This window comes from Marmota flaviventris, chromosome 2 (genome assembly GCF_047511675.1).
Source record: "Marmota flaviventris isolate mMarFla1 chromosome 2, mMarFla1.hap1, whole genome shotgun sequence".
Lineage (NCBI taxonomy): Eukaryota > Metazoa > Chordata > Mammalia > Rodentia > Sciuridae > Marmota > Marmota flaviventris.
In genome coordinates, this window is record NC_092499.1 from 138,044,154 (window position 1) to 138,059,994 (window position 15,841).

A 15,841-nucleotide genomic window follows, 5' to 3' on the forward strand; every position below is an offset into this window, starting at 1 on the left:
ATATATATTACATAAAAATATATAAAATAAATATATATTATATTTTTGGTACCAGGTATTGAACTCAGAGGCACTCAACCACTGAGCCACATCCCTAGCCCTACTTTGTATTTTATTTAGAGACAGGGTCTCACTGAGTTGCTTAGTGCCTTGCTTTTGCTGAGGCTGGCTTTGAACTTGCTATCCTCCTGCCTCAGCCTCCAAGCCACTGGGATCACAGGTGTGTGCCACTCCTCCTGACTCTAAATATATTTTTGATTTAGGATATTTTCAATTTATAATGGGGTTTATGGGGATATAACTTCATAAGAAGCATCCATAGTCAGTTAATTTATCCATCAGTTACATAATTATTGAGTCCCTACTATTTGACTAGTGTCTATGCGCTTCTTTGCTCACCCATTCTTTCCAGAGCTATAAGTAACCTGGACACATGTATATATCACCTGCAAAGGCTCAACCATGCCCATCCCTACACCTGAAAATATATGGCACACAAACTCACACTGGCATTCACTTCCAACACAAACACATTCCAGACAAAGCCTCGAAGGCATGTTGATGAGGGAGAGGTCCCGAGGGGGCACTGGAAGGTCACTCAGTGTTTGGCCTGCACATTCCAGCTCAACTCTTGGGGTACAATAAACAGTAAAAATTGCTCTTGTTGGTGTCTTTTTTTACCCAGTTCTGGGAATTAACCCAAAGGTGCTCTACCACCAAGCTATATCCCAGTCCTTTTAATTTGATTTTTTTTTTTTGTGTGGTACTGGGGGTGGAACCCAGGGTCTTATGCATGCTAGGCATGTGCTCTACCATTAAGCTCTATCCCAAGCCCCTTTTAATTGTATTTCGAGACAGAGTCTTACAAAGTTGCTGGCCTCGAACTTGTGATCCTCCTGCTTCAGCCCCTTGTGTGGCTGGGATTACAGGTGTGCACCATAACTCCCGAAGTTTCATTGGCTGATCTTTTTGCTAGCAGTCAGCTGACCCATTTGCCCCAAAAATGTATAAGCAAGATTTATTGTTCCTAGATTGTCTGCCATTTGTTTTTTTCCTTCCCTCTTGTTAAATCCTGAGTTTCCCTGTTTTTAGATTTAGTTTACTAACACAGTGTGATAGCAAAGAATCAAACTATGCAAGATGACCAGATGTTTCTCTTGTTCTTTTACAGTGCCCACTTGCTCGTCCACCCACAGTGCCACCTATTGACACATCATGCATGTGACAGGCACCCCCAGGCACACACTCCACATTCCTATCCACACATGTGTAGAATCCATCCAACACAGCTTCACTCTAGTAAAACATAAAGCACACCAGACATGACTGTCCCAGGCTCTGAACAGACAGGAGTCACACAGTGTGGGGTCACTTGATCAAAACATGTCCCCATTGTCACCATTCCTGAGAGCCTTCAACAGGCCTTAGATTGCGGTTGCCTTCTCCTTAAATTGAAAAAAGGGAAAAGAAAAGAAATAGATCTCTTCCAATGTCTTTATTATTATAATTATCATAATCTTTAGTTTTCAAAAATATAAATAGGTGCACGGAACCCTGGTGCCTGCACGGTCCCGGGGGTGGGGTGGGGTGAGGGGGTGGGTGGCACTCCCTCTGGAAGGAAGTGCCCCCACCCAGCCCTGCCGAGAGATTGACACCTGCTAGGGTGGCAGACCCAGGTGAGAGGACACTGGGAGAGGGACCCCTGGAGGGAGGGCGACCCCCACGCTGTGAAGATCCCTCTGCTGGCTCTCTCCTGCCCGCTGACCCCGGGTCAGCTGGACCCTCACCCCCAGGCTTCTACCCCACGCAGATGGTGCAGCCCTCCTGGCTCCTTTTGTCCAATACATTCAGCTGCGGTCCGGTCTGAGTCCTTCAGGCCTCTGCCCCTTCCACCTCTTTCCGACCCCTCCTCCCTCCTCCCTAGCTCTCCCTGGAGGTGAAATAACCAACGACTCTACTGCTCTTGGATAAAGTCAGGAAACAAAAAATAATCTTCTTTATTTAACTTAACCCCTTCCCTCTCCCCCTGTCCCTGCTCTGGTCCCTGGAAAGGCACAACGGGAGATTGAAGAAATGTCTCTAAACTCAGTCCATGGGTTACAGTAAGTTTGCTTTGCTTTGGCATTGGGGGACAAATTAGATGAGGTTTTGGTGACTTGGGGATGGGGTGGGGTGGGTGCATACACAATGTGGGATTCATTTTTTTTTTCTTTAATGGGATTCCTTATATGACAAAAAGTGACAAGAGGACACCAACTGGATGGGATGCACTGTCTGCCTGCCAGGCTCCTGGGCTCAGCATCCTGGGCGCGTCCTGGAAACTCTTCTCAGTGGGCCGTGCTGGGGTGGCTCTTCCTCGGGGGCCGTGAGCTCCGTTTCTGTAGTCTGCGCTTGAAGGTGGTGGCTGGGGTGAAAGGAAGATGGGAAATATCGGTGAGCCAGGAAGAAGTGGGGCAGAGCTGAGGTGTTCCTCACGCTGCCCCTCTCCGCTGGCACCCCTCACTGCAAAACAGAGGCTCAGGAAGCCAGCCTTCAGCTGTACAGAGCCTCCTTGGGCTACGAGCACGCAGGCTGCTGTTGAAAAGGAAAGCAGGCCACCAGTTTTCTGCCGCCTCCCCTCTCTGAATATGAGCTCTCTCCTGGGACAGGCATCTGGCCTTCCCTAAGTCACAGATCACAGATCATAGTCACAGTTCACTGACTTTGCCACCCTGGCTTAGTCTGAAGGATGGTGTAGCATCCCCAGGAGATAGTGAGTCCCAGCTGTCCCCTCCCAGGGATAGGGAGAAGGCAGTGCTGGCCGAATCCAGTCCCAACCCCTGCTAGTGCTCAGAGGGTGATGCTCACGGTCCGTGCAGGTGATCCGAGGCTCCTCCCAGTGCCCGCTGGGTTGGCACCGGATGGTGGGCACATGGCGCTGGACAAAGCCCTCAGTGCACTGGTACCGAACCAGGGAATTGATTTCATATCGGTCCTTCTTCTGTCCAAAGGTCCTGGCATGTTCCACCACAGGGGGGTCTCCGCAGGCCACTGAGGGGCAAACACCCTTTAGAAAGGAGTCTCGTGGGGTCTTCTGTGATGACAAGCTCAGAGCCCAAGGCTCTGTGGGAAGGACGTTGAGCTCCACACCTGGCAGAGAGCCCTGGCTGCTAGCAAAGGGGCATTTTCATCCAGTGTCAAGAATTGGGAGACCTCTGGTTCTAACACCTGGGTTCTTTGGTGGTACAGAGTGACCGGAGGAGAGTACAAAGGGGACTGTAAGGCCATGAAAAAGGAAGAGAGGGAGAAAGATGGGGAGAGCCAGGCAGACTACTTGTGGCTTCTTTATGAAAACATCCAATGCCAGGGAAAGAGGGACCCCAAGGATGGCTGTGGACACAGGCCATGAGAAGGAGCACCTGGATGTCCACAGACCTAAAGCTGAGGGATTAGGGTCTGACAATTCTGATTCTGTGACTGATAGACTTGGGAACCCCAAAGAGAGGGAGATTCCCAATCCAGGTGCCATCACGGGTGACTTTCTGCCGCTGATATCTAAAGGAGAGTCCTGTCCTCTAGCCTGCAACCTTCATACTCTCCTGTCCCTGTGGATGGTCCCTAGGAGCCAGCTTGCCATTGCCATTGGCTCTGAATGCTGGTGCTGAAAAGGAGCTCCCAAGTCAGGTTCTATCCGCTTTTAGAGAATGTCCCCACAAGACACCAGCAGCTGGAAGATAAGGGATGCCCCCCAGGTCACACAGCAAGAGCCTCCCTTGATGCCGAAAGTCCTGATTCTCTCTGCTCTGGATCCCCTCCCAGGCCCTGCTCACCTGTGCCCTTTTTACACGTGAAGGGCAGGTGGTAATTGCAGGGAACATCATTCCACTCGCCCTTCTCATGCCAAATCATCACCACGCAGTCCTCTCCAGTGGCAAAGAAGTTGTCAGGCTGGTTGGGACGCCATTTCTCAAATTGCTGCGGGCAGAGGTGGGGAAGGGGTGAGGAGAGGGCTGGAGCCTCATGGCTTGACCTGTCCCCCACTTTCCTTTCTTTCAATCCAACTTCTGGCTTGTCTGGCATTGGGGAAGGCTGCTGGGAGTCTGGTCAGGGTTGTTGGAGGTGCCATGGAACCCATGGGTCCTCTGGGGAACTGGGCACACAGTTGGGAAGCTTCTTAGGAGTCCCAGAACTCCCACGAATGGAGCCCTGAGAGGATTCAGCCTGTCACACCTGCAGCACTGACCCCCGCCTCTGCCATAGTGTTCACTTGGCATCTTCCGGCTTCCCATCTCTATGGACCAGGAACCTCTCTGAACTGTTTGCATGGCCTCTCATGGTGGTTTGCTGACATTCATTCCCTTCTCTCTGGCTCCCTCCCAGGCTTTGTGCCTTCTTTCACTCAATCTGTTCATCATCTCTGGGCTGGTCCCCCAAGGCAGAGGCAAACGAGGCACAATCCCTGTCCTCCAAGGCTCCTGCAGCTGCTCAGTGAGTGTTTGTACCTGATTTGAATGCGTCTCTGGGGGTCTTTATCCTATCCCTCCCCTCCAGGCCACAAGCTGTGGCTGGTGCACCCAGCAGAACTCACCAAGGGGTGTCCATCTGACCAGCGGAAGTCCCCTTCGATGGTCCTGTCATTCAGGCCGACCCACTGGTAGTCTTGAGCGTTTTCTGGAAAGGTAAGTTAGGTTTGGATCTGGCATTGGACACCCTGGGGATGTCTGAAAATTGGAGCTCAGGGGATGCAGTGTGCAAGGAGGCCGGTGGGCTTCTTGGGAGCGTGCCACCTGCTTCTCAGCACATGAATGTCTGGGGTGCACTTTGGACTACCTCCCCAAGCTATCATGGATAGATGGCAGCCACAGGGTGAGTCTGAGGCTGGTCCTGGTGAAGTGCTGTCCTGGGTCCTCTGTGCGCTGTCGGGGAACTAAAGCTACAATAACGCCTTCCCTCCCTCCTAGCTCCCCGACCCTAACAGCCTCACTGGGTCCAAACTGCTAATTTCTTTTTTTTTTTTTGTTTGTGGTGTTGGGATGGAACCCAGGGCCTAGTGCATGCTGGGCAAGTGCTGTACCACTAAGCCACGCCCCCAGCCCCCACTCTGCTAGTTCTGACAAGTGAGACCCTTTGCCTACATGACCATTTTCCTCAGCCCCCCCCACTCACTGTTGACAAACTCCTGCTCCTCAGGGGTGACGATGCTGCTCAGGTGCGCTTGATGCTCTCGACACCGTCTCTCAGCATCCACCCAGGTCTCACGGTCAGGGAAGTGGCGGTAACAGTGTCCCTGGAACTTGGTCCAGCCCTCCTCGCATACTTCCTGGTCTGCAATACAGGTCAGGGGCTTGAAGTGGAGTTCCAGGCCAGCTGGGGATGTGGTCGCTGCCAGTCTTATGACATGGGTTTAGATTCGCCCTTTCCTGTGCTCTCAAGGGAAGGAACAGGCCCAGCTCGGGACATGCTCCTGTGGGAAGCCAGTAAGCCCTGGCTCCTCTAGTGGCCTCTATGTCTCATCTCTGGGAAATGTTAGTGCCAGGGACCTTTTTTTCCCTGATGCAGTGCCACTCCCTGCCCCAACTTTCCACTTGCAGGTGCCTGCCCTGGAGGGCCAACCGAGCTTAGTGGACCAAAGGTCAAAAATGTGGCAGGTTTTGAGATTTAAGGCAAAACATGGTTCCAAGAGGTTTTGTGGGAAGCAGTTGGAGGATTTAGGAGGGGAGGGCCTAGGCAGAAAAAGGGGCTGGCAGCCTCCTTCCCACAGAAATGTGAGTGAGGACAGGAGCAGAAATCCGTCTGCTTTGGGTGCAAAGAATGACAGCGCTCAGGCCATTTATCAGAGAGGCCTCTGGCTGAATGCTGTCTTAGAGAGCGACACAGCCAGCCAGGGGTCCACCCCTGATCCAGGGGCCCTGGCTTTCATTTTTGTTTATATTTTGGTGGCAGATGGGAAGAGGGGAGTACTTCTAAATTTGTAATGAGCTCTCTGCTCTGGAGAAGGGGCTGTTCTGGAGGGATATGCAGGAGCCTGTCACTCAGGATCAGTGACTGTAAGCGTCACTTCCTAACTCCGCCTGCATGACATGGTACTGGCAATTTTAAATTGGCCTTGGTGAGAGTATTTGCCCCTCAGGAGCTGACAGTTGCCACCATCAGGGCTCCTCTTTCCTCTGTGAGATCCAGTCGTCAAATGTCTGCCAGCGCAGCACTGGACAGAGGGAATTCAAGTCCTTCTCGCCCTTCATCCCCTGGGGCCTCCCATGTGGAGGGGTCCTCCTAAGTGGAGGACTGCCCACCCAGGTGGAGGACCCTGGGGCCATGAACGCTTCAGGATGTAGGCAGCCTCCCACTGGATGCCACCAATCTGGCCATCAGGAAGGAAGGACTGGCAGGCTGGGGAAGGTGTCTTAGCATGCATGGTGGATGCTTGCCAAGGGAGGAGGACATGGCTTGGGAAGAGTGAAAACAGTAGAGTGGAGGCCAATAGTCTGAGAAGAAAGAGGTGGAGTAGCAGGAGGAACTGAGGGGAGGCCTTGTCCCCTGCTACCAATGCTCTCCCAGAGGATGAGGCAAAGGTCTGGAAAGCACTGGGGAGGTCTCAGATACACTTCCGGGTGTGCATCAGAGGTAGCTCAGCACCACGAGGAAGACAGAGATTTCACCCCAGTGCTGACTTGTGGGGTCAGTTCTTGGGTCATCTCAGTGCCTGTGGGCTGACCTGGGCAGGCAAAGCTGGAGGGTGAAGCAGTTGGGGGGGGGTGCTTATGTGGGGCCATGCACGATGGAGGCTTTGTGGAACACAGACAGAATTCCAGGGAGACTGGGAAAGGCTGTGAGGCCAGAGATGAAGAATGAGGCACTGTGGGGTGGTGAGGGCAGAGGGCTGGAGTGGGAGAAGAGATGCAGCCTGGCTTCACTGGGTACCCAGGCCCAGGGCCTCTCTGAGAGGCTCTGAAACAAACTCTGTTCCATCAGAGTTCAGAGCCCCATGAAAGCCCTGCCTCCATTCCTGTACAACCTCCCCTTTCCATGCTGGAACCCCAGAGCTTTTGTCTGTGTGGATGTTCCAGACTCTTCTCTCCTGCAGCAAATGGTTTTGGTATCCTGGGGAGAAAATCCTGTAGCTCTCCAAAACCCAGCTGAGGTTGCAGGAGAGGAGGGGTATTCAGGCCTTTTCTTCTAGAAGCCTTAAATTCCTCCACTAACCTGTAACACTGTCATTGTCTTCAAGGGACATTCAAATCTCGACTACCACCCATAATGCTTATGCCAAGGAATTTCAGCTGCTTTCTGGAAGTTTCTGGTATCCACCTTGAGAGTTCTTTGAAAAAGAGCTTTGAGATCTTGCACACTTCCAGGTGTGCATCATTGCTACCAACACCTGAAGCCATATCTCCCCTCTGAGTCAGAAAGCCCATGTAATCCAGGGGGGCTGGGGGGAGAGTAGGAAGGTCCATAGGGAGAGAGCTGGGGCTCAGCCTGGCCCTGGGAGGGTTCCTGGAATGTAGGTGAGAAATAGAGGGGTTGGCAAGACCCAAGAGAGGCAACTCAACCCCTGCCCCTTGCAGTGAGACTGTTCTTTCTGGCCAGTCCTTGGTCTTGAAGAAGGAAGGAAGAAGGAAAGCATGACCAATGTAGCAGCTGTCATGATGTGAAGAAGAGAAGGTGACATGCAGCAGTCCCTGTTCATGCATGACTTGAGCATGCTGGTGACACAGGAGCTCTCAGGCAGACCAACCACAGCTTTCACCCAGGGGAAGAGCAAGGTAGCTTGGCTCCTTCGACCATGGAAGAGCCATAAAAGGCCCACAGATGATAAAGCAGACAGATGCTGCCCATGACCATACTGGGAAGATCTGAGGCTGTCACTGGAGTGAGACACAATTGTTCCCACCCATAGCTTCCTTCAAGACAAGTGCACAGAATCGGCTCTATCCTCTTACTCTGATGCATGCACCAAGCTCAGTGGTGGCATCAGCAAGTCTGCAAGTCCTGGAGAAAGTTAGTGGTATAAAGTTTCCTAGAGCCCCACCTTCCAAAGTGCAGGCTGCCTAGCCTGCAGTTTCTCCTGTCATCAGATCAGGCAGTGCTCCAGAAGAGGGTTTTCAGGGGGAAGAGCAAGAAAAAGAGTGAGAATCAGTGGGAAAAGCAGACTTCTTGGTGGTTGTCCAGATGGATATGGGGCCCTGGTCAGGGCCTAGAGTCTGGGATTAGAAGGGAAGGGTGAGGAAAGAGGAGGTGCAACTGTTAGTAACATTAGCTGAAGCAGAGACGGCCGTACCGATCTCACACAGGTCCCCTCCGTAGCTGGGAAGGCATAAGCATGTGAAAGAGTCGATGGCATCCACGCAGGTGGCTCCATTCAGACAAGGGCTTGAGAGGCACTCATCAATGTCTGCAAGAAATCAAGGGCCACCATTAGGACTCCTGCCCGCAAATCCAGCCTCACAAGCACTGTGGCCTCCTTATGGGTAGCCAGCCCTGCTGCTGTCCAGAGCCTGGGGAGGGGAATGGCTGGTTTTCCTGAGAACTGTTGCTGCTGCTGCTGCTGCCGCCATCTTGGAATGCTGAACCAAAGATTCTGACAGGGTTTTTCTTGGATGTGTGTGATTCTTGATTGACAAGCTTGGAGCCCTGAAGCCAGGTTTCCCAGTGGGTTGGAGAGATATGGTACTTTTGAAGCCAAAAGTTCCTCCAAGATGTCTTCTTTTGTGAATGTTTCAGGAAGCCATGGAGTCTGAACTATGAACACAGTGGTGAGCAAAGACACTGGAAGTCGGGTTCTTGAAGCTTGTTTAGGACTCTTTCTTTTCCTGTTTTTCTCTGTAGCTCTGAGCTCGGGAAAAAGGACAAGGTGATACAGTACCAGAATGAACAAACTAGAAATGGGGTCTGCAGAGTATAGATCCATGAGAAAATGGCCACTTGGGATATCCATATGAAACTCACTAGACTTCTTGGGTTGCAGACACCTTCTTTGCTTTCACTAAAAAAAAAAAAAAAAATTGTAAAATATCTTGTAAAAATGAAGCTGGTATCTTTTTCTTGGGATAGGGACTAAAATCCTGTCCAACATTTCCCCATTTAATCTTCCAGTTTAAGGCCACAGAAGGTGAATATCTCCAGTGAGTAAAGACTCTTCCAGACTCTTCTCTCCTGCGGCAAATGGTTTTGGTACGGTCTGGAAAGGCTCCATCCTGTGAATGGGAGGCAAGCATTTTGAAGCTGACCAGGTGCTCAGTGAGTAGCTGCCTACCAGCCACTCAATTCTGAAATACAATCAGATGCCCATCAGCCTCTTCTTCTCAGGTCAGCTCTTCTTCCTTCTGTTTTTGTCCGAAGATGTTTTTCTGGTCAAACTTCTTTGTAGAACTTGGGCTGGTAAAGTCATTGGCCTTTGCCTCAACCTTTCCTCAATTAGCCATGATGAGAACTGAATCTCTTAATATGGTCTTTCTGAACCTTTCTGAGAAACCAGAAGACATGAAGGAATTCTTCTGCTGTCTTTGTAGTCCAAAGCTCCTGCTATTTTTTATTTTTCTCCCTAGGTTTCCCTGACCGGGGACAAGATGAAGGTATTATGCAAATCCTCTTGCCAACACATCAGTAAAATTCTGCAACAAGAGGTCTCCAGTGGCTCATGGGGCACCATGATATGTAGTTGGGAGATGCTAAGCCTTGGTATGTGCAGCTGGTTCATGCAACCTCCAGGATCCAATGGCATGTTTATGTGTGGTATCTATGTGAGTAGCTAAGCCCTGGGCTGGGAATAGGACCTCTGAATCCTCATTATGTTCCAGGACTTAGTTCTTGCCTCCATTAAGAGCAAACCAGATCTTAAAGTCAATCCTCTGACATGAGAGCAAAAGTATCTTCCTCTGGATCTTCAAGTTTGTGCATAATAGACATCTTCTTGGCCAAAGTTGGGTTTGCGCAATGGGTGGCCTGAAAATCTCTGGTTCCCAGGTGTCTTGCTCATCCTGTGAAGCTCCTAATCTCTGTTTCTTGAGCATCTCTCTTGTCCCACAGAGTCCTTAACTTCATTTCAAGGAGTGCATACCATAGATTAGAAACCAACAGTTCCAGGTTTGGAACTGTTCTGAGCAAACTCAAAATGCATGGAGGAACTGATTGAAATCCCAGCATGCACTTGGATTCCCAGCATGCACCAGGATTCCCAGCAGCAGCAGTAGCAGCAATAGGTCAGGTCAGTCAGCAGGGTGAAGCTGGGGCGGCTCTCCTGCTTCAGGAAAGCTGTGTTCTCTTTTGTCCATTAGCATCATTATGGGAAGTGGGCAGCACTGGGCAAGGGGAATGAAGCAAATGTAGGCGCTAAAGCAGTTGTACAGAGCAGGGGACAGGGGTGGCTTCTTGGGAGAAAAGCCAGACATCAACTCTGGGGCTCCTGATCAAATCAGGAAGGGTGGCAAAGATGGGAGGCCCAGAAGCAGGTCAGGCCAGACAGCTTCCAGCTGCCCAGAGGCTTGGAGATTGTACCTTGTACTGCCCGTCCCCAGGCTGTGTGAGCTCCAGGGCAGTGTTGTTTTCCCTGTGTTTGGCCAGGGCACCAAATCTGAGAAGGTTGCAAGGACAGATTGAACCAATTTCTGGAATCAGAAGCTTATTATTATTTATTTTTTTTTGTAGGAGGGACAGAAGGGCCACAATTCTGAAGAGCAAAGAGCCTGTGGGTCCCACTGGGGCAGTTTAGAGAGGCTGAGTCTACATCTTCAGCTGCAGGGAGAGGGCTGATATCCTGTGTGTAGTTTTCTTATTAATCCCTCAGTCCTGGGCACCTCATCTCCTCTTTATCTGTCTGCAAGAGCCACTCTGGACCTAAATGTCCACCTCTTTCTGTGAGGGGCAGTTAAAGCATCTCTCAGCTTCTAGAACCAAGAGAGGAATAGGACTGGGTCCAGTTGGGGGTGTCCCATACCATGTGATAGGGGGGTAGAGGGAGGAAAGGGCTTTGGGCAGTGGAAGACATCTTAAAGGAAGAGAGGAAAGGAAGAGAGGACCAAGATCTGCTAACAACCTTGTCTGAGCCGGATTCTCTGACACACTCATGTTATCCTCCAAATGCCAGTGGGTATAGACATGATGCCATTTATAGTTAGGGATACAAGTGAAGAGACTTGCTTATGCTGGCAAACAGGGGTGACAGATGAGAAGAGATGGGAGAGAGAGTAAGAAAATGAGACTGGATGATGGAGGGACAGAGACACTGGGGTCCTGGAATCTTGGGACCTTGTTACCATTTCCTCTACAGCCACCCAATGTTCACTCATCATCACGGAGCAGGGAGTCTGGGTACTGTCAGGACTCTCTAGCTTCTGTTACCACTACTAAAACTAAAAGGGATGGTTCATACCTCAGCAGGGCCTTCCAGTGGTACCTCTAACTTAGGAGAGGAAAGAATTGGGAGCCCCCTTGTGAAGGCCAAAGTAATGGAGATACTTGGAAATAATACTTGGTGTCTGAATTGGAGATATCAGGCCTCCACCTTGAGTAGGTCTTGTCCACCTGGATCAGAGCCCAGGACCCCCAGGTGAGCTGGAGTTTATTTGACACATGAAGATGCTGAACAAAGGGTGACAAGTGATTTTACCCAAGTGATACTTGACTAATGGTTTGCCACTCATAAAGACTACAATATGAATGGTACTCTTTATTCGGTATACCATCTGTGCAGCTGGATGCTTATCTTTCTAAGACAAGAGTGAACTTTTAATTTTTTTCCAGGACATAATTTTCCAGGATAAGGACTGGGGGTGGGGATCCCCTTAAGAAGCATAGAGAAAATTGCTTAACTCAGTAGCTGCTGGGCACCATGCAAAAACCTAAGACCAATAAGGATGGGCAGACTTGAGTATAGATACTGACTTTCTTATTGGGTCTTTTATACTACTGAGGGAGGAATTATGAGGGTATTTTTGCCAGTCCCAATTTGCTTTTAAAATAAAAATCATTAAATTAAAAAGTATACTACTATTATACTATTTAAAGTCTTCTATATTCTAAAGGTTGATTTTGAGTGCAATTTTAATATCCTGCTTCAATTCAATTAAGTTGCTTGTTAAGACCTGCCCATGGACTTTTTGGTTGAGTCAAGTCAAGAAGGTCTACTTTGAATTTTTAGATTTTTATAGCCCTATATTTTTCAGTTTCGGTGAAAGTACTTCTTTCCCAGACAAAAAGGTTTTACTGAAAGTTAAATGTATTCCCTAGAAGAAGAGACAGTGTCCGATCATAAATTAGAATTCCCAACCAAAAAAGTGAACAATTTCAGTAAAATAGAAAAAAGACTGATTAAACTTTAATTTTGTATCTTTCTAAGCTAGAAGTTAGGAGAAGTTCAGCAATGACTGAAAATCAGATGTGAGATCTGATTAGAACAGTGCTTTTTCAACCTTTGTTGCACACTATAAATTAACGGGATAGTTAAAACAATTTTTTTAATTTAAATTTTTAATTTTTTTAAATGCTAGTGCAGGAGGTCCTCTCCAGACCAACTGAATCAGAATATCTTAGGGAGGAGCCCAAGTATGATGCTTTTTAAAAGCACTCCCTTGATTTTAAACAGCAGCTGGGAAACCTTAGTCACTCCTCATAGATGCTATCAGTAATGCAGGTGAGGAAGATGATGATTTTTAAGTGGGTAAGAATAGAATAGACCTACTTTTGATTGCTAAAGAATCTGAGCATTCATTAATCAGATATTTATTTTGAAGTAGAAAGTACTAATTAATAATTTATCAAGAATTTGTTTATGGAATACTGACTAAATAAGATGACAGTGATTCCCAAACGTTTCTTTTCTTTTTCTTTTTTATATTGGGGATTGAAGCCAGGAGCACTTAACCACTGAGTTACATCCCCAGACCTTTTTATTTTGAGACAGTCTTGTTAAGTTGTTGAATCTAGCCTGGAACTTGTGATCCTCTTGCCTCAGCCTCCTGAGTTGCTGGGATTACAGGTGTGTGCCACAATAAATGGTTCAAATGTTTCTTTTAGGACAAAATACAGCCTCTAATTCCGTTGCTAGGCAAACATCTCCCCTGAATATTAAATATTACCATACATTCCACAAAACACCGTATTTGGTTCCTGTTAGAAATCATGGTTTCTTTAACAACCTTTGGCTCCCAATTCTGGAGCAAGATGGTAGGTGGTTCATCCATGGAGACCAGACACCATCTACAGTCCTGGAAGCACTTGAACCTTGAGCTACATTGAACAGGAGTGACTGGGGACCCCAGGGCACAGGCCTGGGGAGTGAAAGCCCAGGCTTGTGCTGCACTGATCCTCATCACCTGCTCTGTAGGGATGCTAAGGTTTCCGTAACTAGTGGCATGAGAGATAGTGAAGGGGAACTGATTTTTATTGAATGCCTCTTGGCTGATGTTATACTCAGGTGACCCGTACTGCAGTGTTCTCAGCCCTGGCCGCACATTGAAGTTACCTGGGAATTTAAAAGCCCCAATGCCAAAGGCCACAGGACCATTTCAATCAGAATCCATGGGTCTGGTCTGAGAACCACTATCATTGATCCCTGTTGTCAAATGAGGAAAGCAGGGGCTTGGCTGTGCGTGTCGATCAGACTGACTCTGATTCCACAGCCCTTTTTCATTCTGGCTCCCCAGATATCTGCCTTCAGATTTTTGCGACCAGCAACTTGTTGTTGTTATTTATTTATTTATTTATTTGGTAGTGGGGATTGAACCCTGGATATTTACCACTGACTACATCCCCAGCTCCACTTTAAAAATTTAAAAAAATTTTGTTTTGAGACAGAGTCTCCCTCAGTTGCTTGGGACCTTGCTAAATTGCTGAGGCTGGCCTTGAACTTGAGATTCTCCTGCCTCAGCTTCCCGAGTTCTGGGATTACAAGCATGTGCCATTATGCCCAGCAACTTGTTATTATGTTTAAGAGGCAGTTTCTAATTTAGCCCAGTGTGCTAAAAAAGTGAACTCAGACCTTGATCCTTGATTCAACTCATATAGTGGATTCAGGCAAATGAATTAACCTCTCTTCTTTCCAGTTTCAAATAGGAATAATTACCAACCTGCTCATAGAGCTGTTGGGGAAGAAATCTTGGGAGAGCCCTGAGGAAATATGCAAGATCAGAGAAAGGCTGCCCTTATAATAGAGTAGTTAAGTTTTACTGTCATCTGATTTTACTAACTTCAGGGCTGCTGAGGACATGAGCCTTGCTTGACTTCTGATACTAGTGTCACATTTTTGCCTCAAGTATCAGGTTTGGGAAGGAATGGCTAAGCACGTTGGTGCATGCCTGTAATCCTAGCTATTCAGGATGCTGAGACAGGAGGATTGTAAGTTTAAGGCCAGCCAGCCTCAGCAACTTAGCAAGCTCTTGTCTCAAAGTAAAAAATTAAGAGCTTCCCCCCGCCCCGAAAAAAAAAAGGGTTGGGGATGTAGCTCAATGGTGGAAAGTAGCTGGGTTCAGTCCCCAGTAACTGCCCCCTGACCACAAGAATAGAGTCATCCCCGGTTTGAGACATTTGGCTACAGTTCCTGGGGTCACTATAGCCCATGAAAAAATTATCCCTTGGGCAGTAAGGAGAGCTCACCCGCTCTGGTCTTGGAGGCCCAGAGTGTCCTTAGTTTCCAGCTCTGACTTATGGGCAGAGACTGACCCCAGAGGGGGAAAGAACAGATGCTATCTGCCCTAATGCTTGTACATATTTACTATAGAAGTGCCAGCCACACAGTACATATGAGTATCTAATATATAATGATATGTTAATTTTCACATATAGTCACATATCCAGACTCAGAGCCTTTGGGGATGATGTAAAGGCTATTGGGTGCTAGGTACCTAGCAGGATTTGCCTGGCAAACCTGGAAGTGGTTGTTTTCTGCCCCTGGAATTCCATTCTCCAATTTTGGGCATGTTCTAGGAATAAAGCCCTTTTGTGAAAGACCTTGACTAGAGAGAGAAGCTAGGAACAAGGGCACTGGGCCGTGGAAAGAGCTAACCCAAGCACAGGATCTTGGCGGTAACAGGGTACCTCTTTAATGTTGAAGAGATAAGATGTCATCGTGGCCTCAGGCCTTGGATGTGTCCACAGAATGACAGGTGGATTCTAACCACCTCCAATCAGAGGAGCCCCAGGTTCCTTACCCGTCCCACAGGCTGCTTGACCATGGCATCGAACCAACAGAGCTTCCAGGGCAATGGGTGCCCGTGGGAAACACACTGCTGGGTGTGACAAGCACTGTATTATTTCCTTCAGGACAGGAAGGGGACTCAGATGCCATCCAGACCCAAACACTAGGGAGCCACAGAGACTTTCTCGGTGGAGCTCACCCTGCATGATACAAAACAGCCCCCTTGAGAGACAGAGGGACGTGTCCGGGGGTACCAATACTCACCCCAAGTTCAACATTTCTTGGAGGGCTCTTTTTTATCTTCAAAATTCAAGCACTCATAGAGTAGCCTTTGGCCTGATAGAAAACAAACTACTTGCTTGCCTAATTATTTAACTTAACTTTTTTTCTCCTAAACCGTCTTGTCCACTAGATGCTCTGGGAAGCTGTGTTTGTGAGGCTGTGACCCCTGACACTCTGCTGCTGCAGACCTCTCCTTCCTAGTCTGCAAAGCCTGAGGCTACAGTTGACCCTGGTCATCTCCTCTTGCCTGTGGCCCCTTCTGGGGACGAAGGAGTCAGTCTATCCAGTGTCCCTACCCACACCCCCATACCCCACAAGGCTCTTACCTATGTCACAGTGCTCGCCAGTGTGGCCAGGGGGGCAAAAACATATGACACGTCCCTCTGTCTCCTGGCAGGTTCCAACACCACAGGGCTCCTCTGCACAGGACCTGGCAGGGGCTTCAACCCC

At 48.8% G+C, this 15,841-nt stretch overlaps 1 protein-coding gene across 3 annotated transcripts in view; it reads right to left on the reverse strand.

The window, feature by feature from the left end:
* Positions 1–2,315: 2,315 nt before the first annotated feature.
* The window catches only part of Acan (aggrecan), a 35,816-nt gene continuing 22,290 nt past the window's right edge, over positions 2,316–15,841 (reverse strand). The window contains exons 12-17 of one of the 3 annotated variants that reach the window (XM_027921774.2): positions 8,258–8,371; positions 5,146–5,304; positions 4,568–4,650; positions 3,810–3,954; positions 2,848–3,030; positions 2,316–2,404 (exon numbers count right to left, since the gene is read on the reverse strand). In XM_027921774.2, the coding sequence (XP_027777575.2) occupies positions 2,328–2,404; positions 2,848–3,030; positions 3,810–3,954; positions 4,568–4,650; positions 5,146–5,304; positions 8,258–8,371 (761 nt within the window). In that variant the 3' untranslated portion in view covers positions 2,316–2,327. Of the gene's footprint in view, positions 2,405–2,847; positions 3,031–3,809; positions 3,955–4,567; positions 4,651–5,145; positions 5,305–8,257; positions 8,372–15,717; positions 15,832–15,841 lie in introns of all 3 variants that reach the window. The other 2 variants (XM_071607353.1, XM_071607354.1) reach the window with 2 other exon arrangements.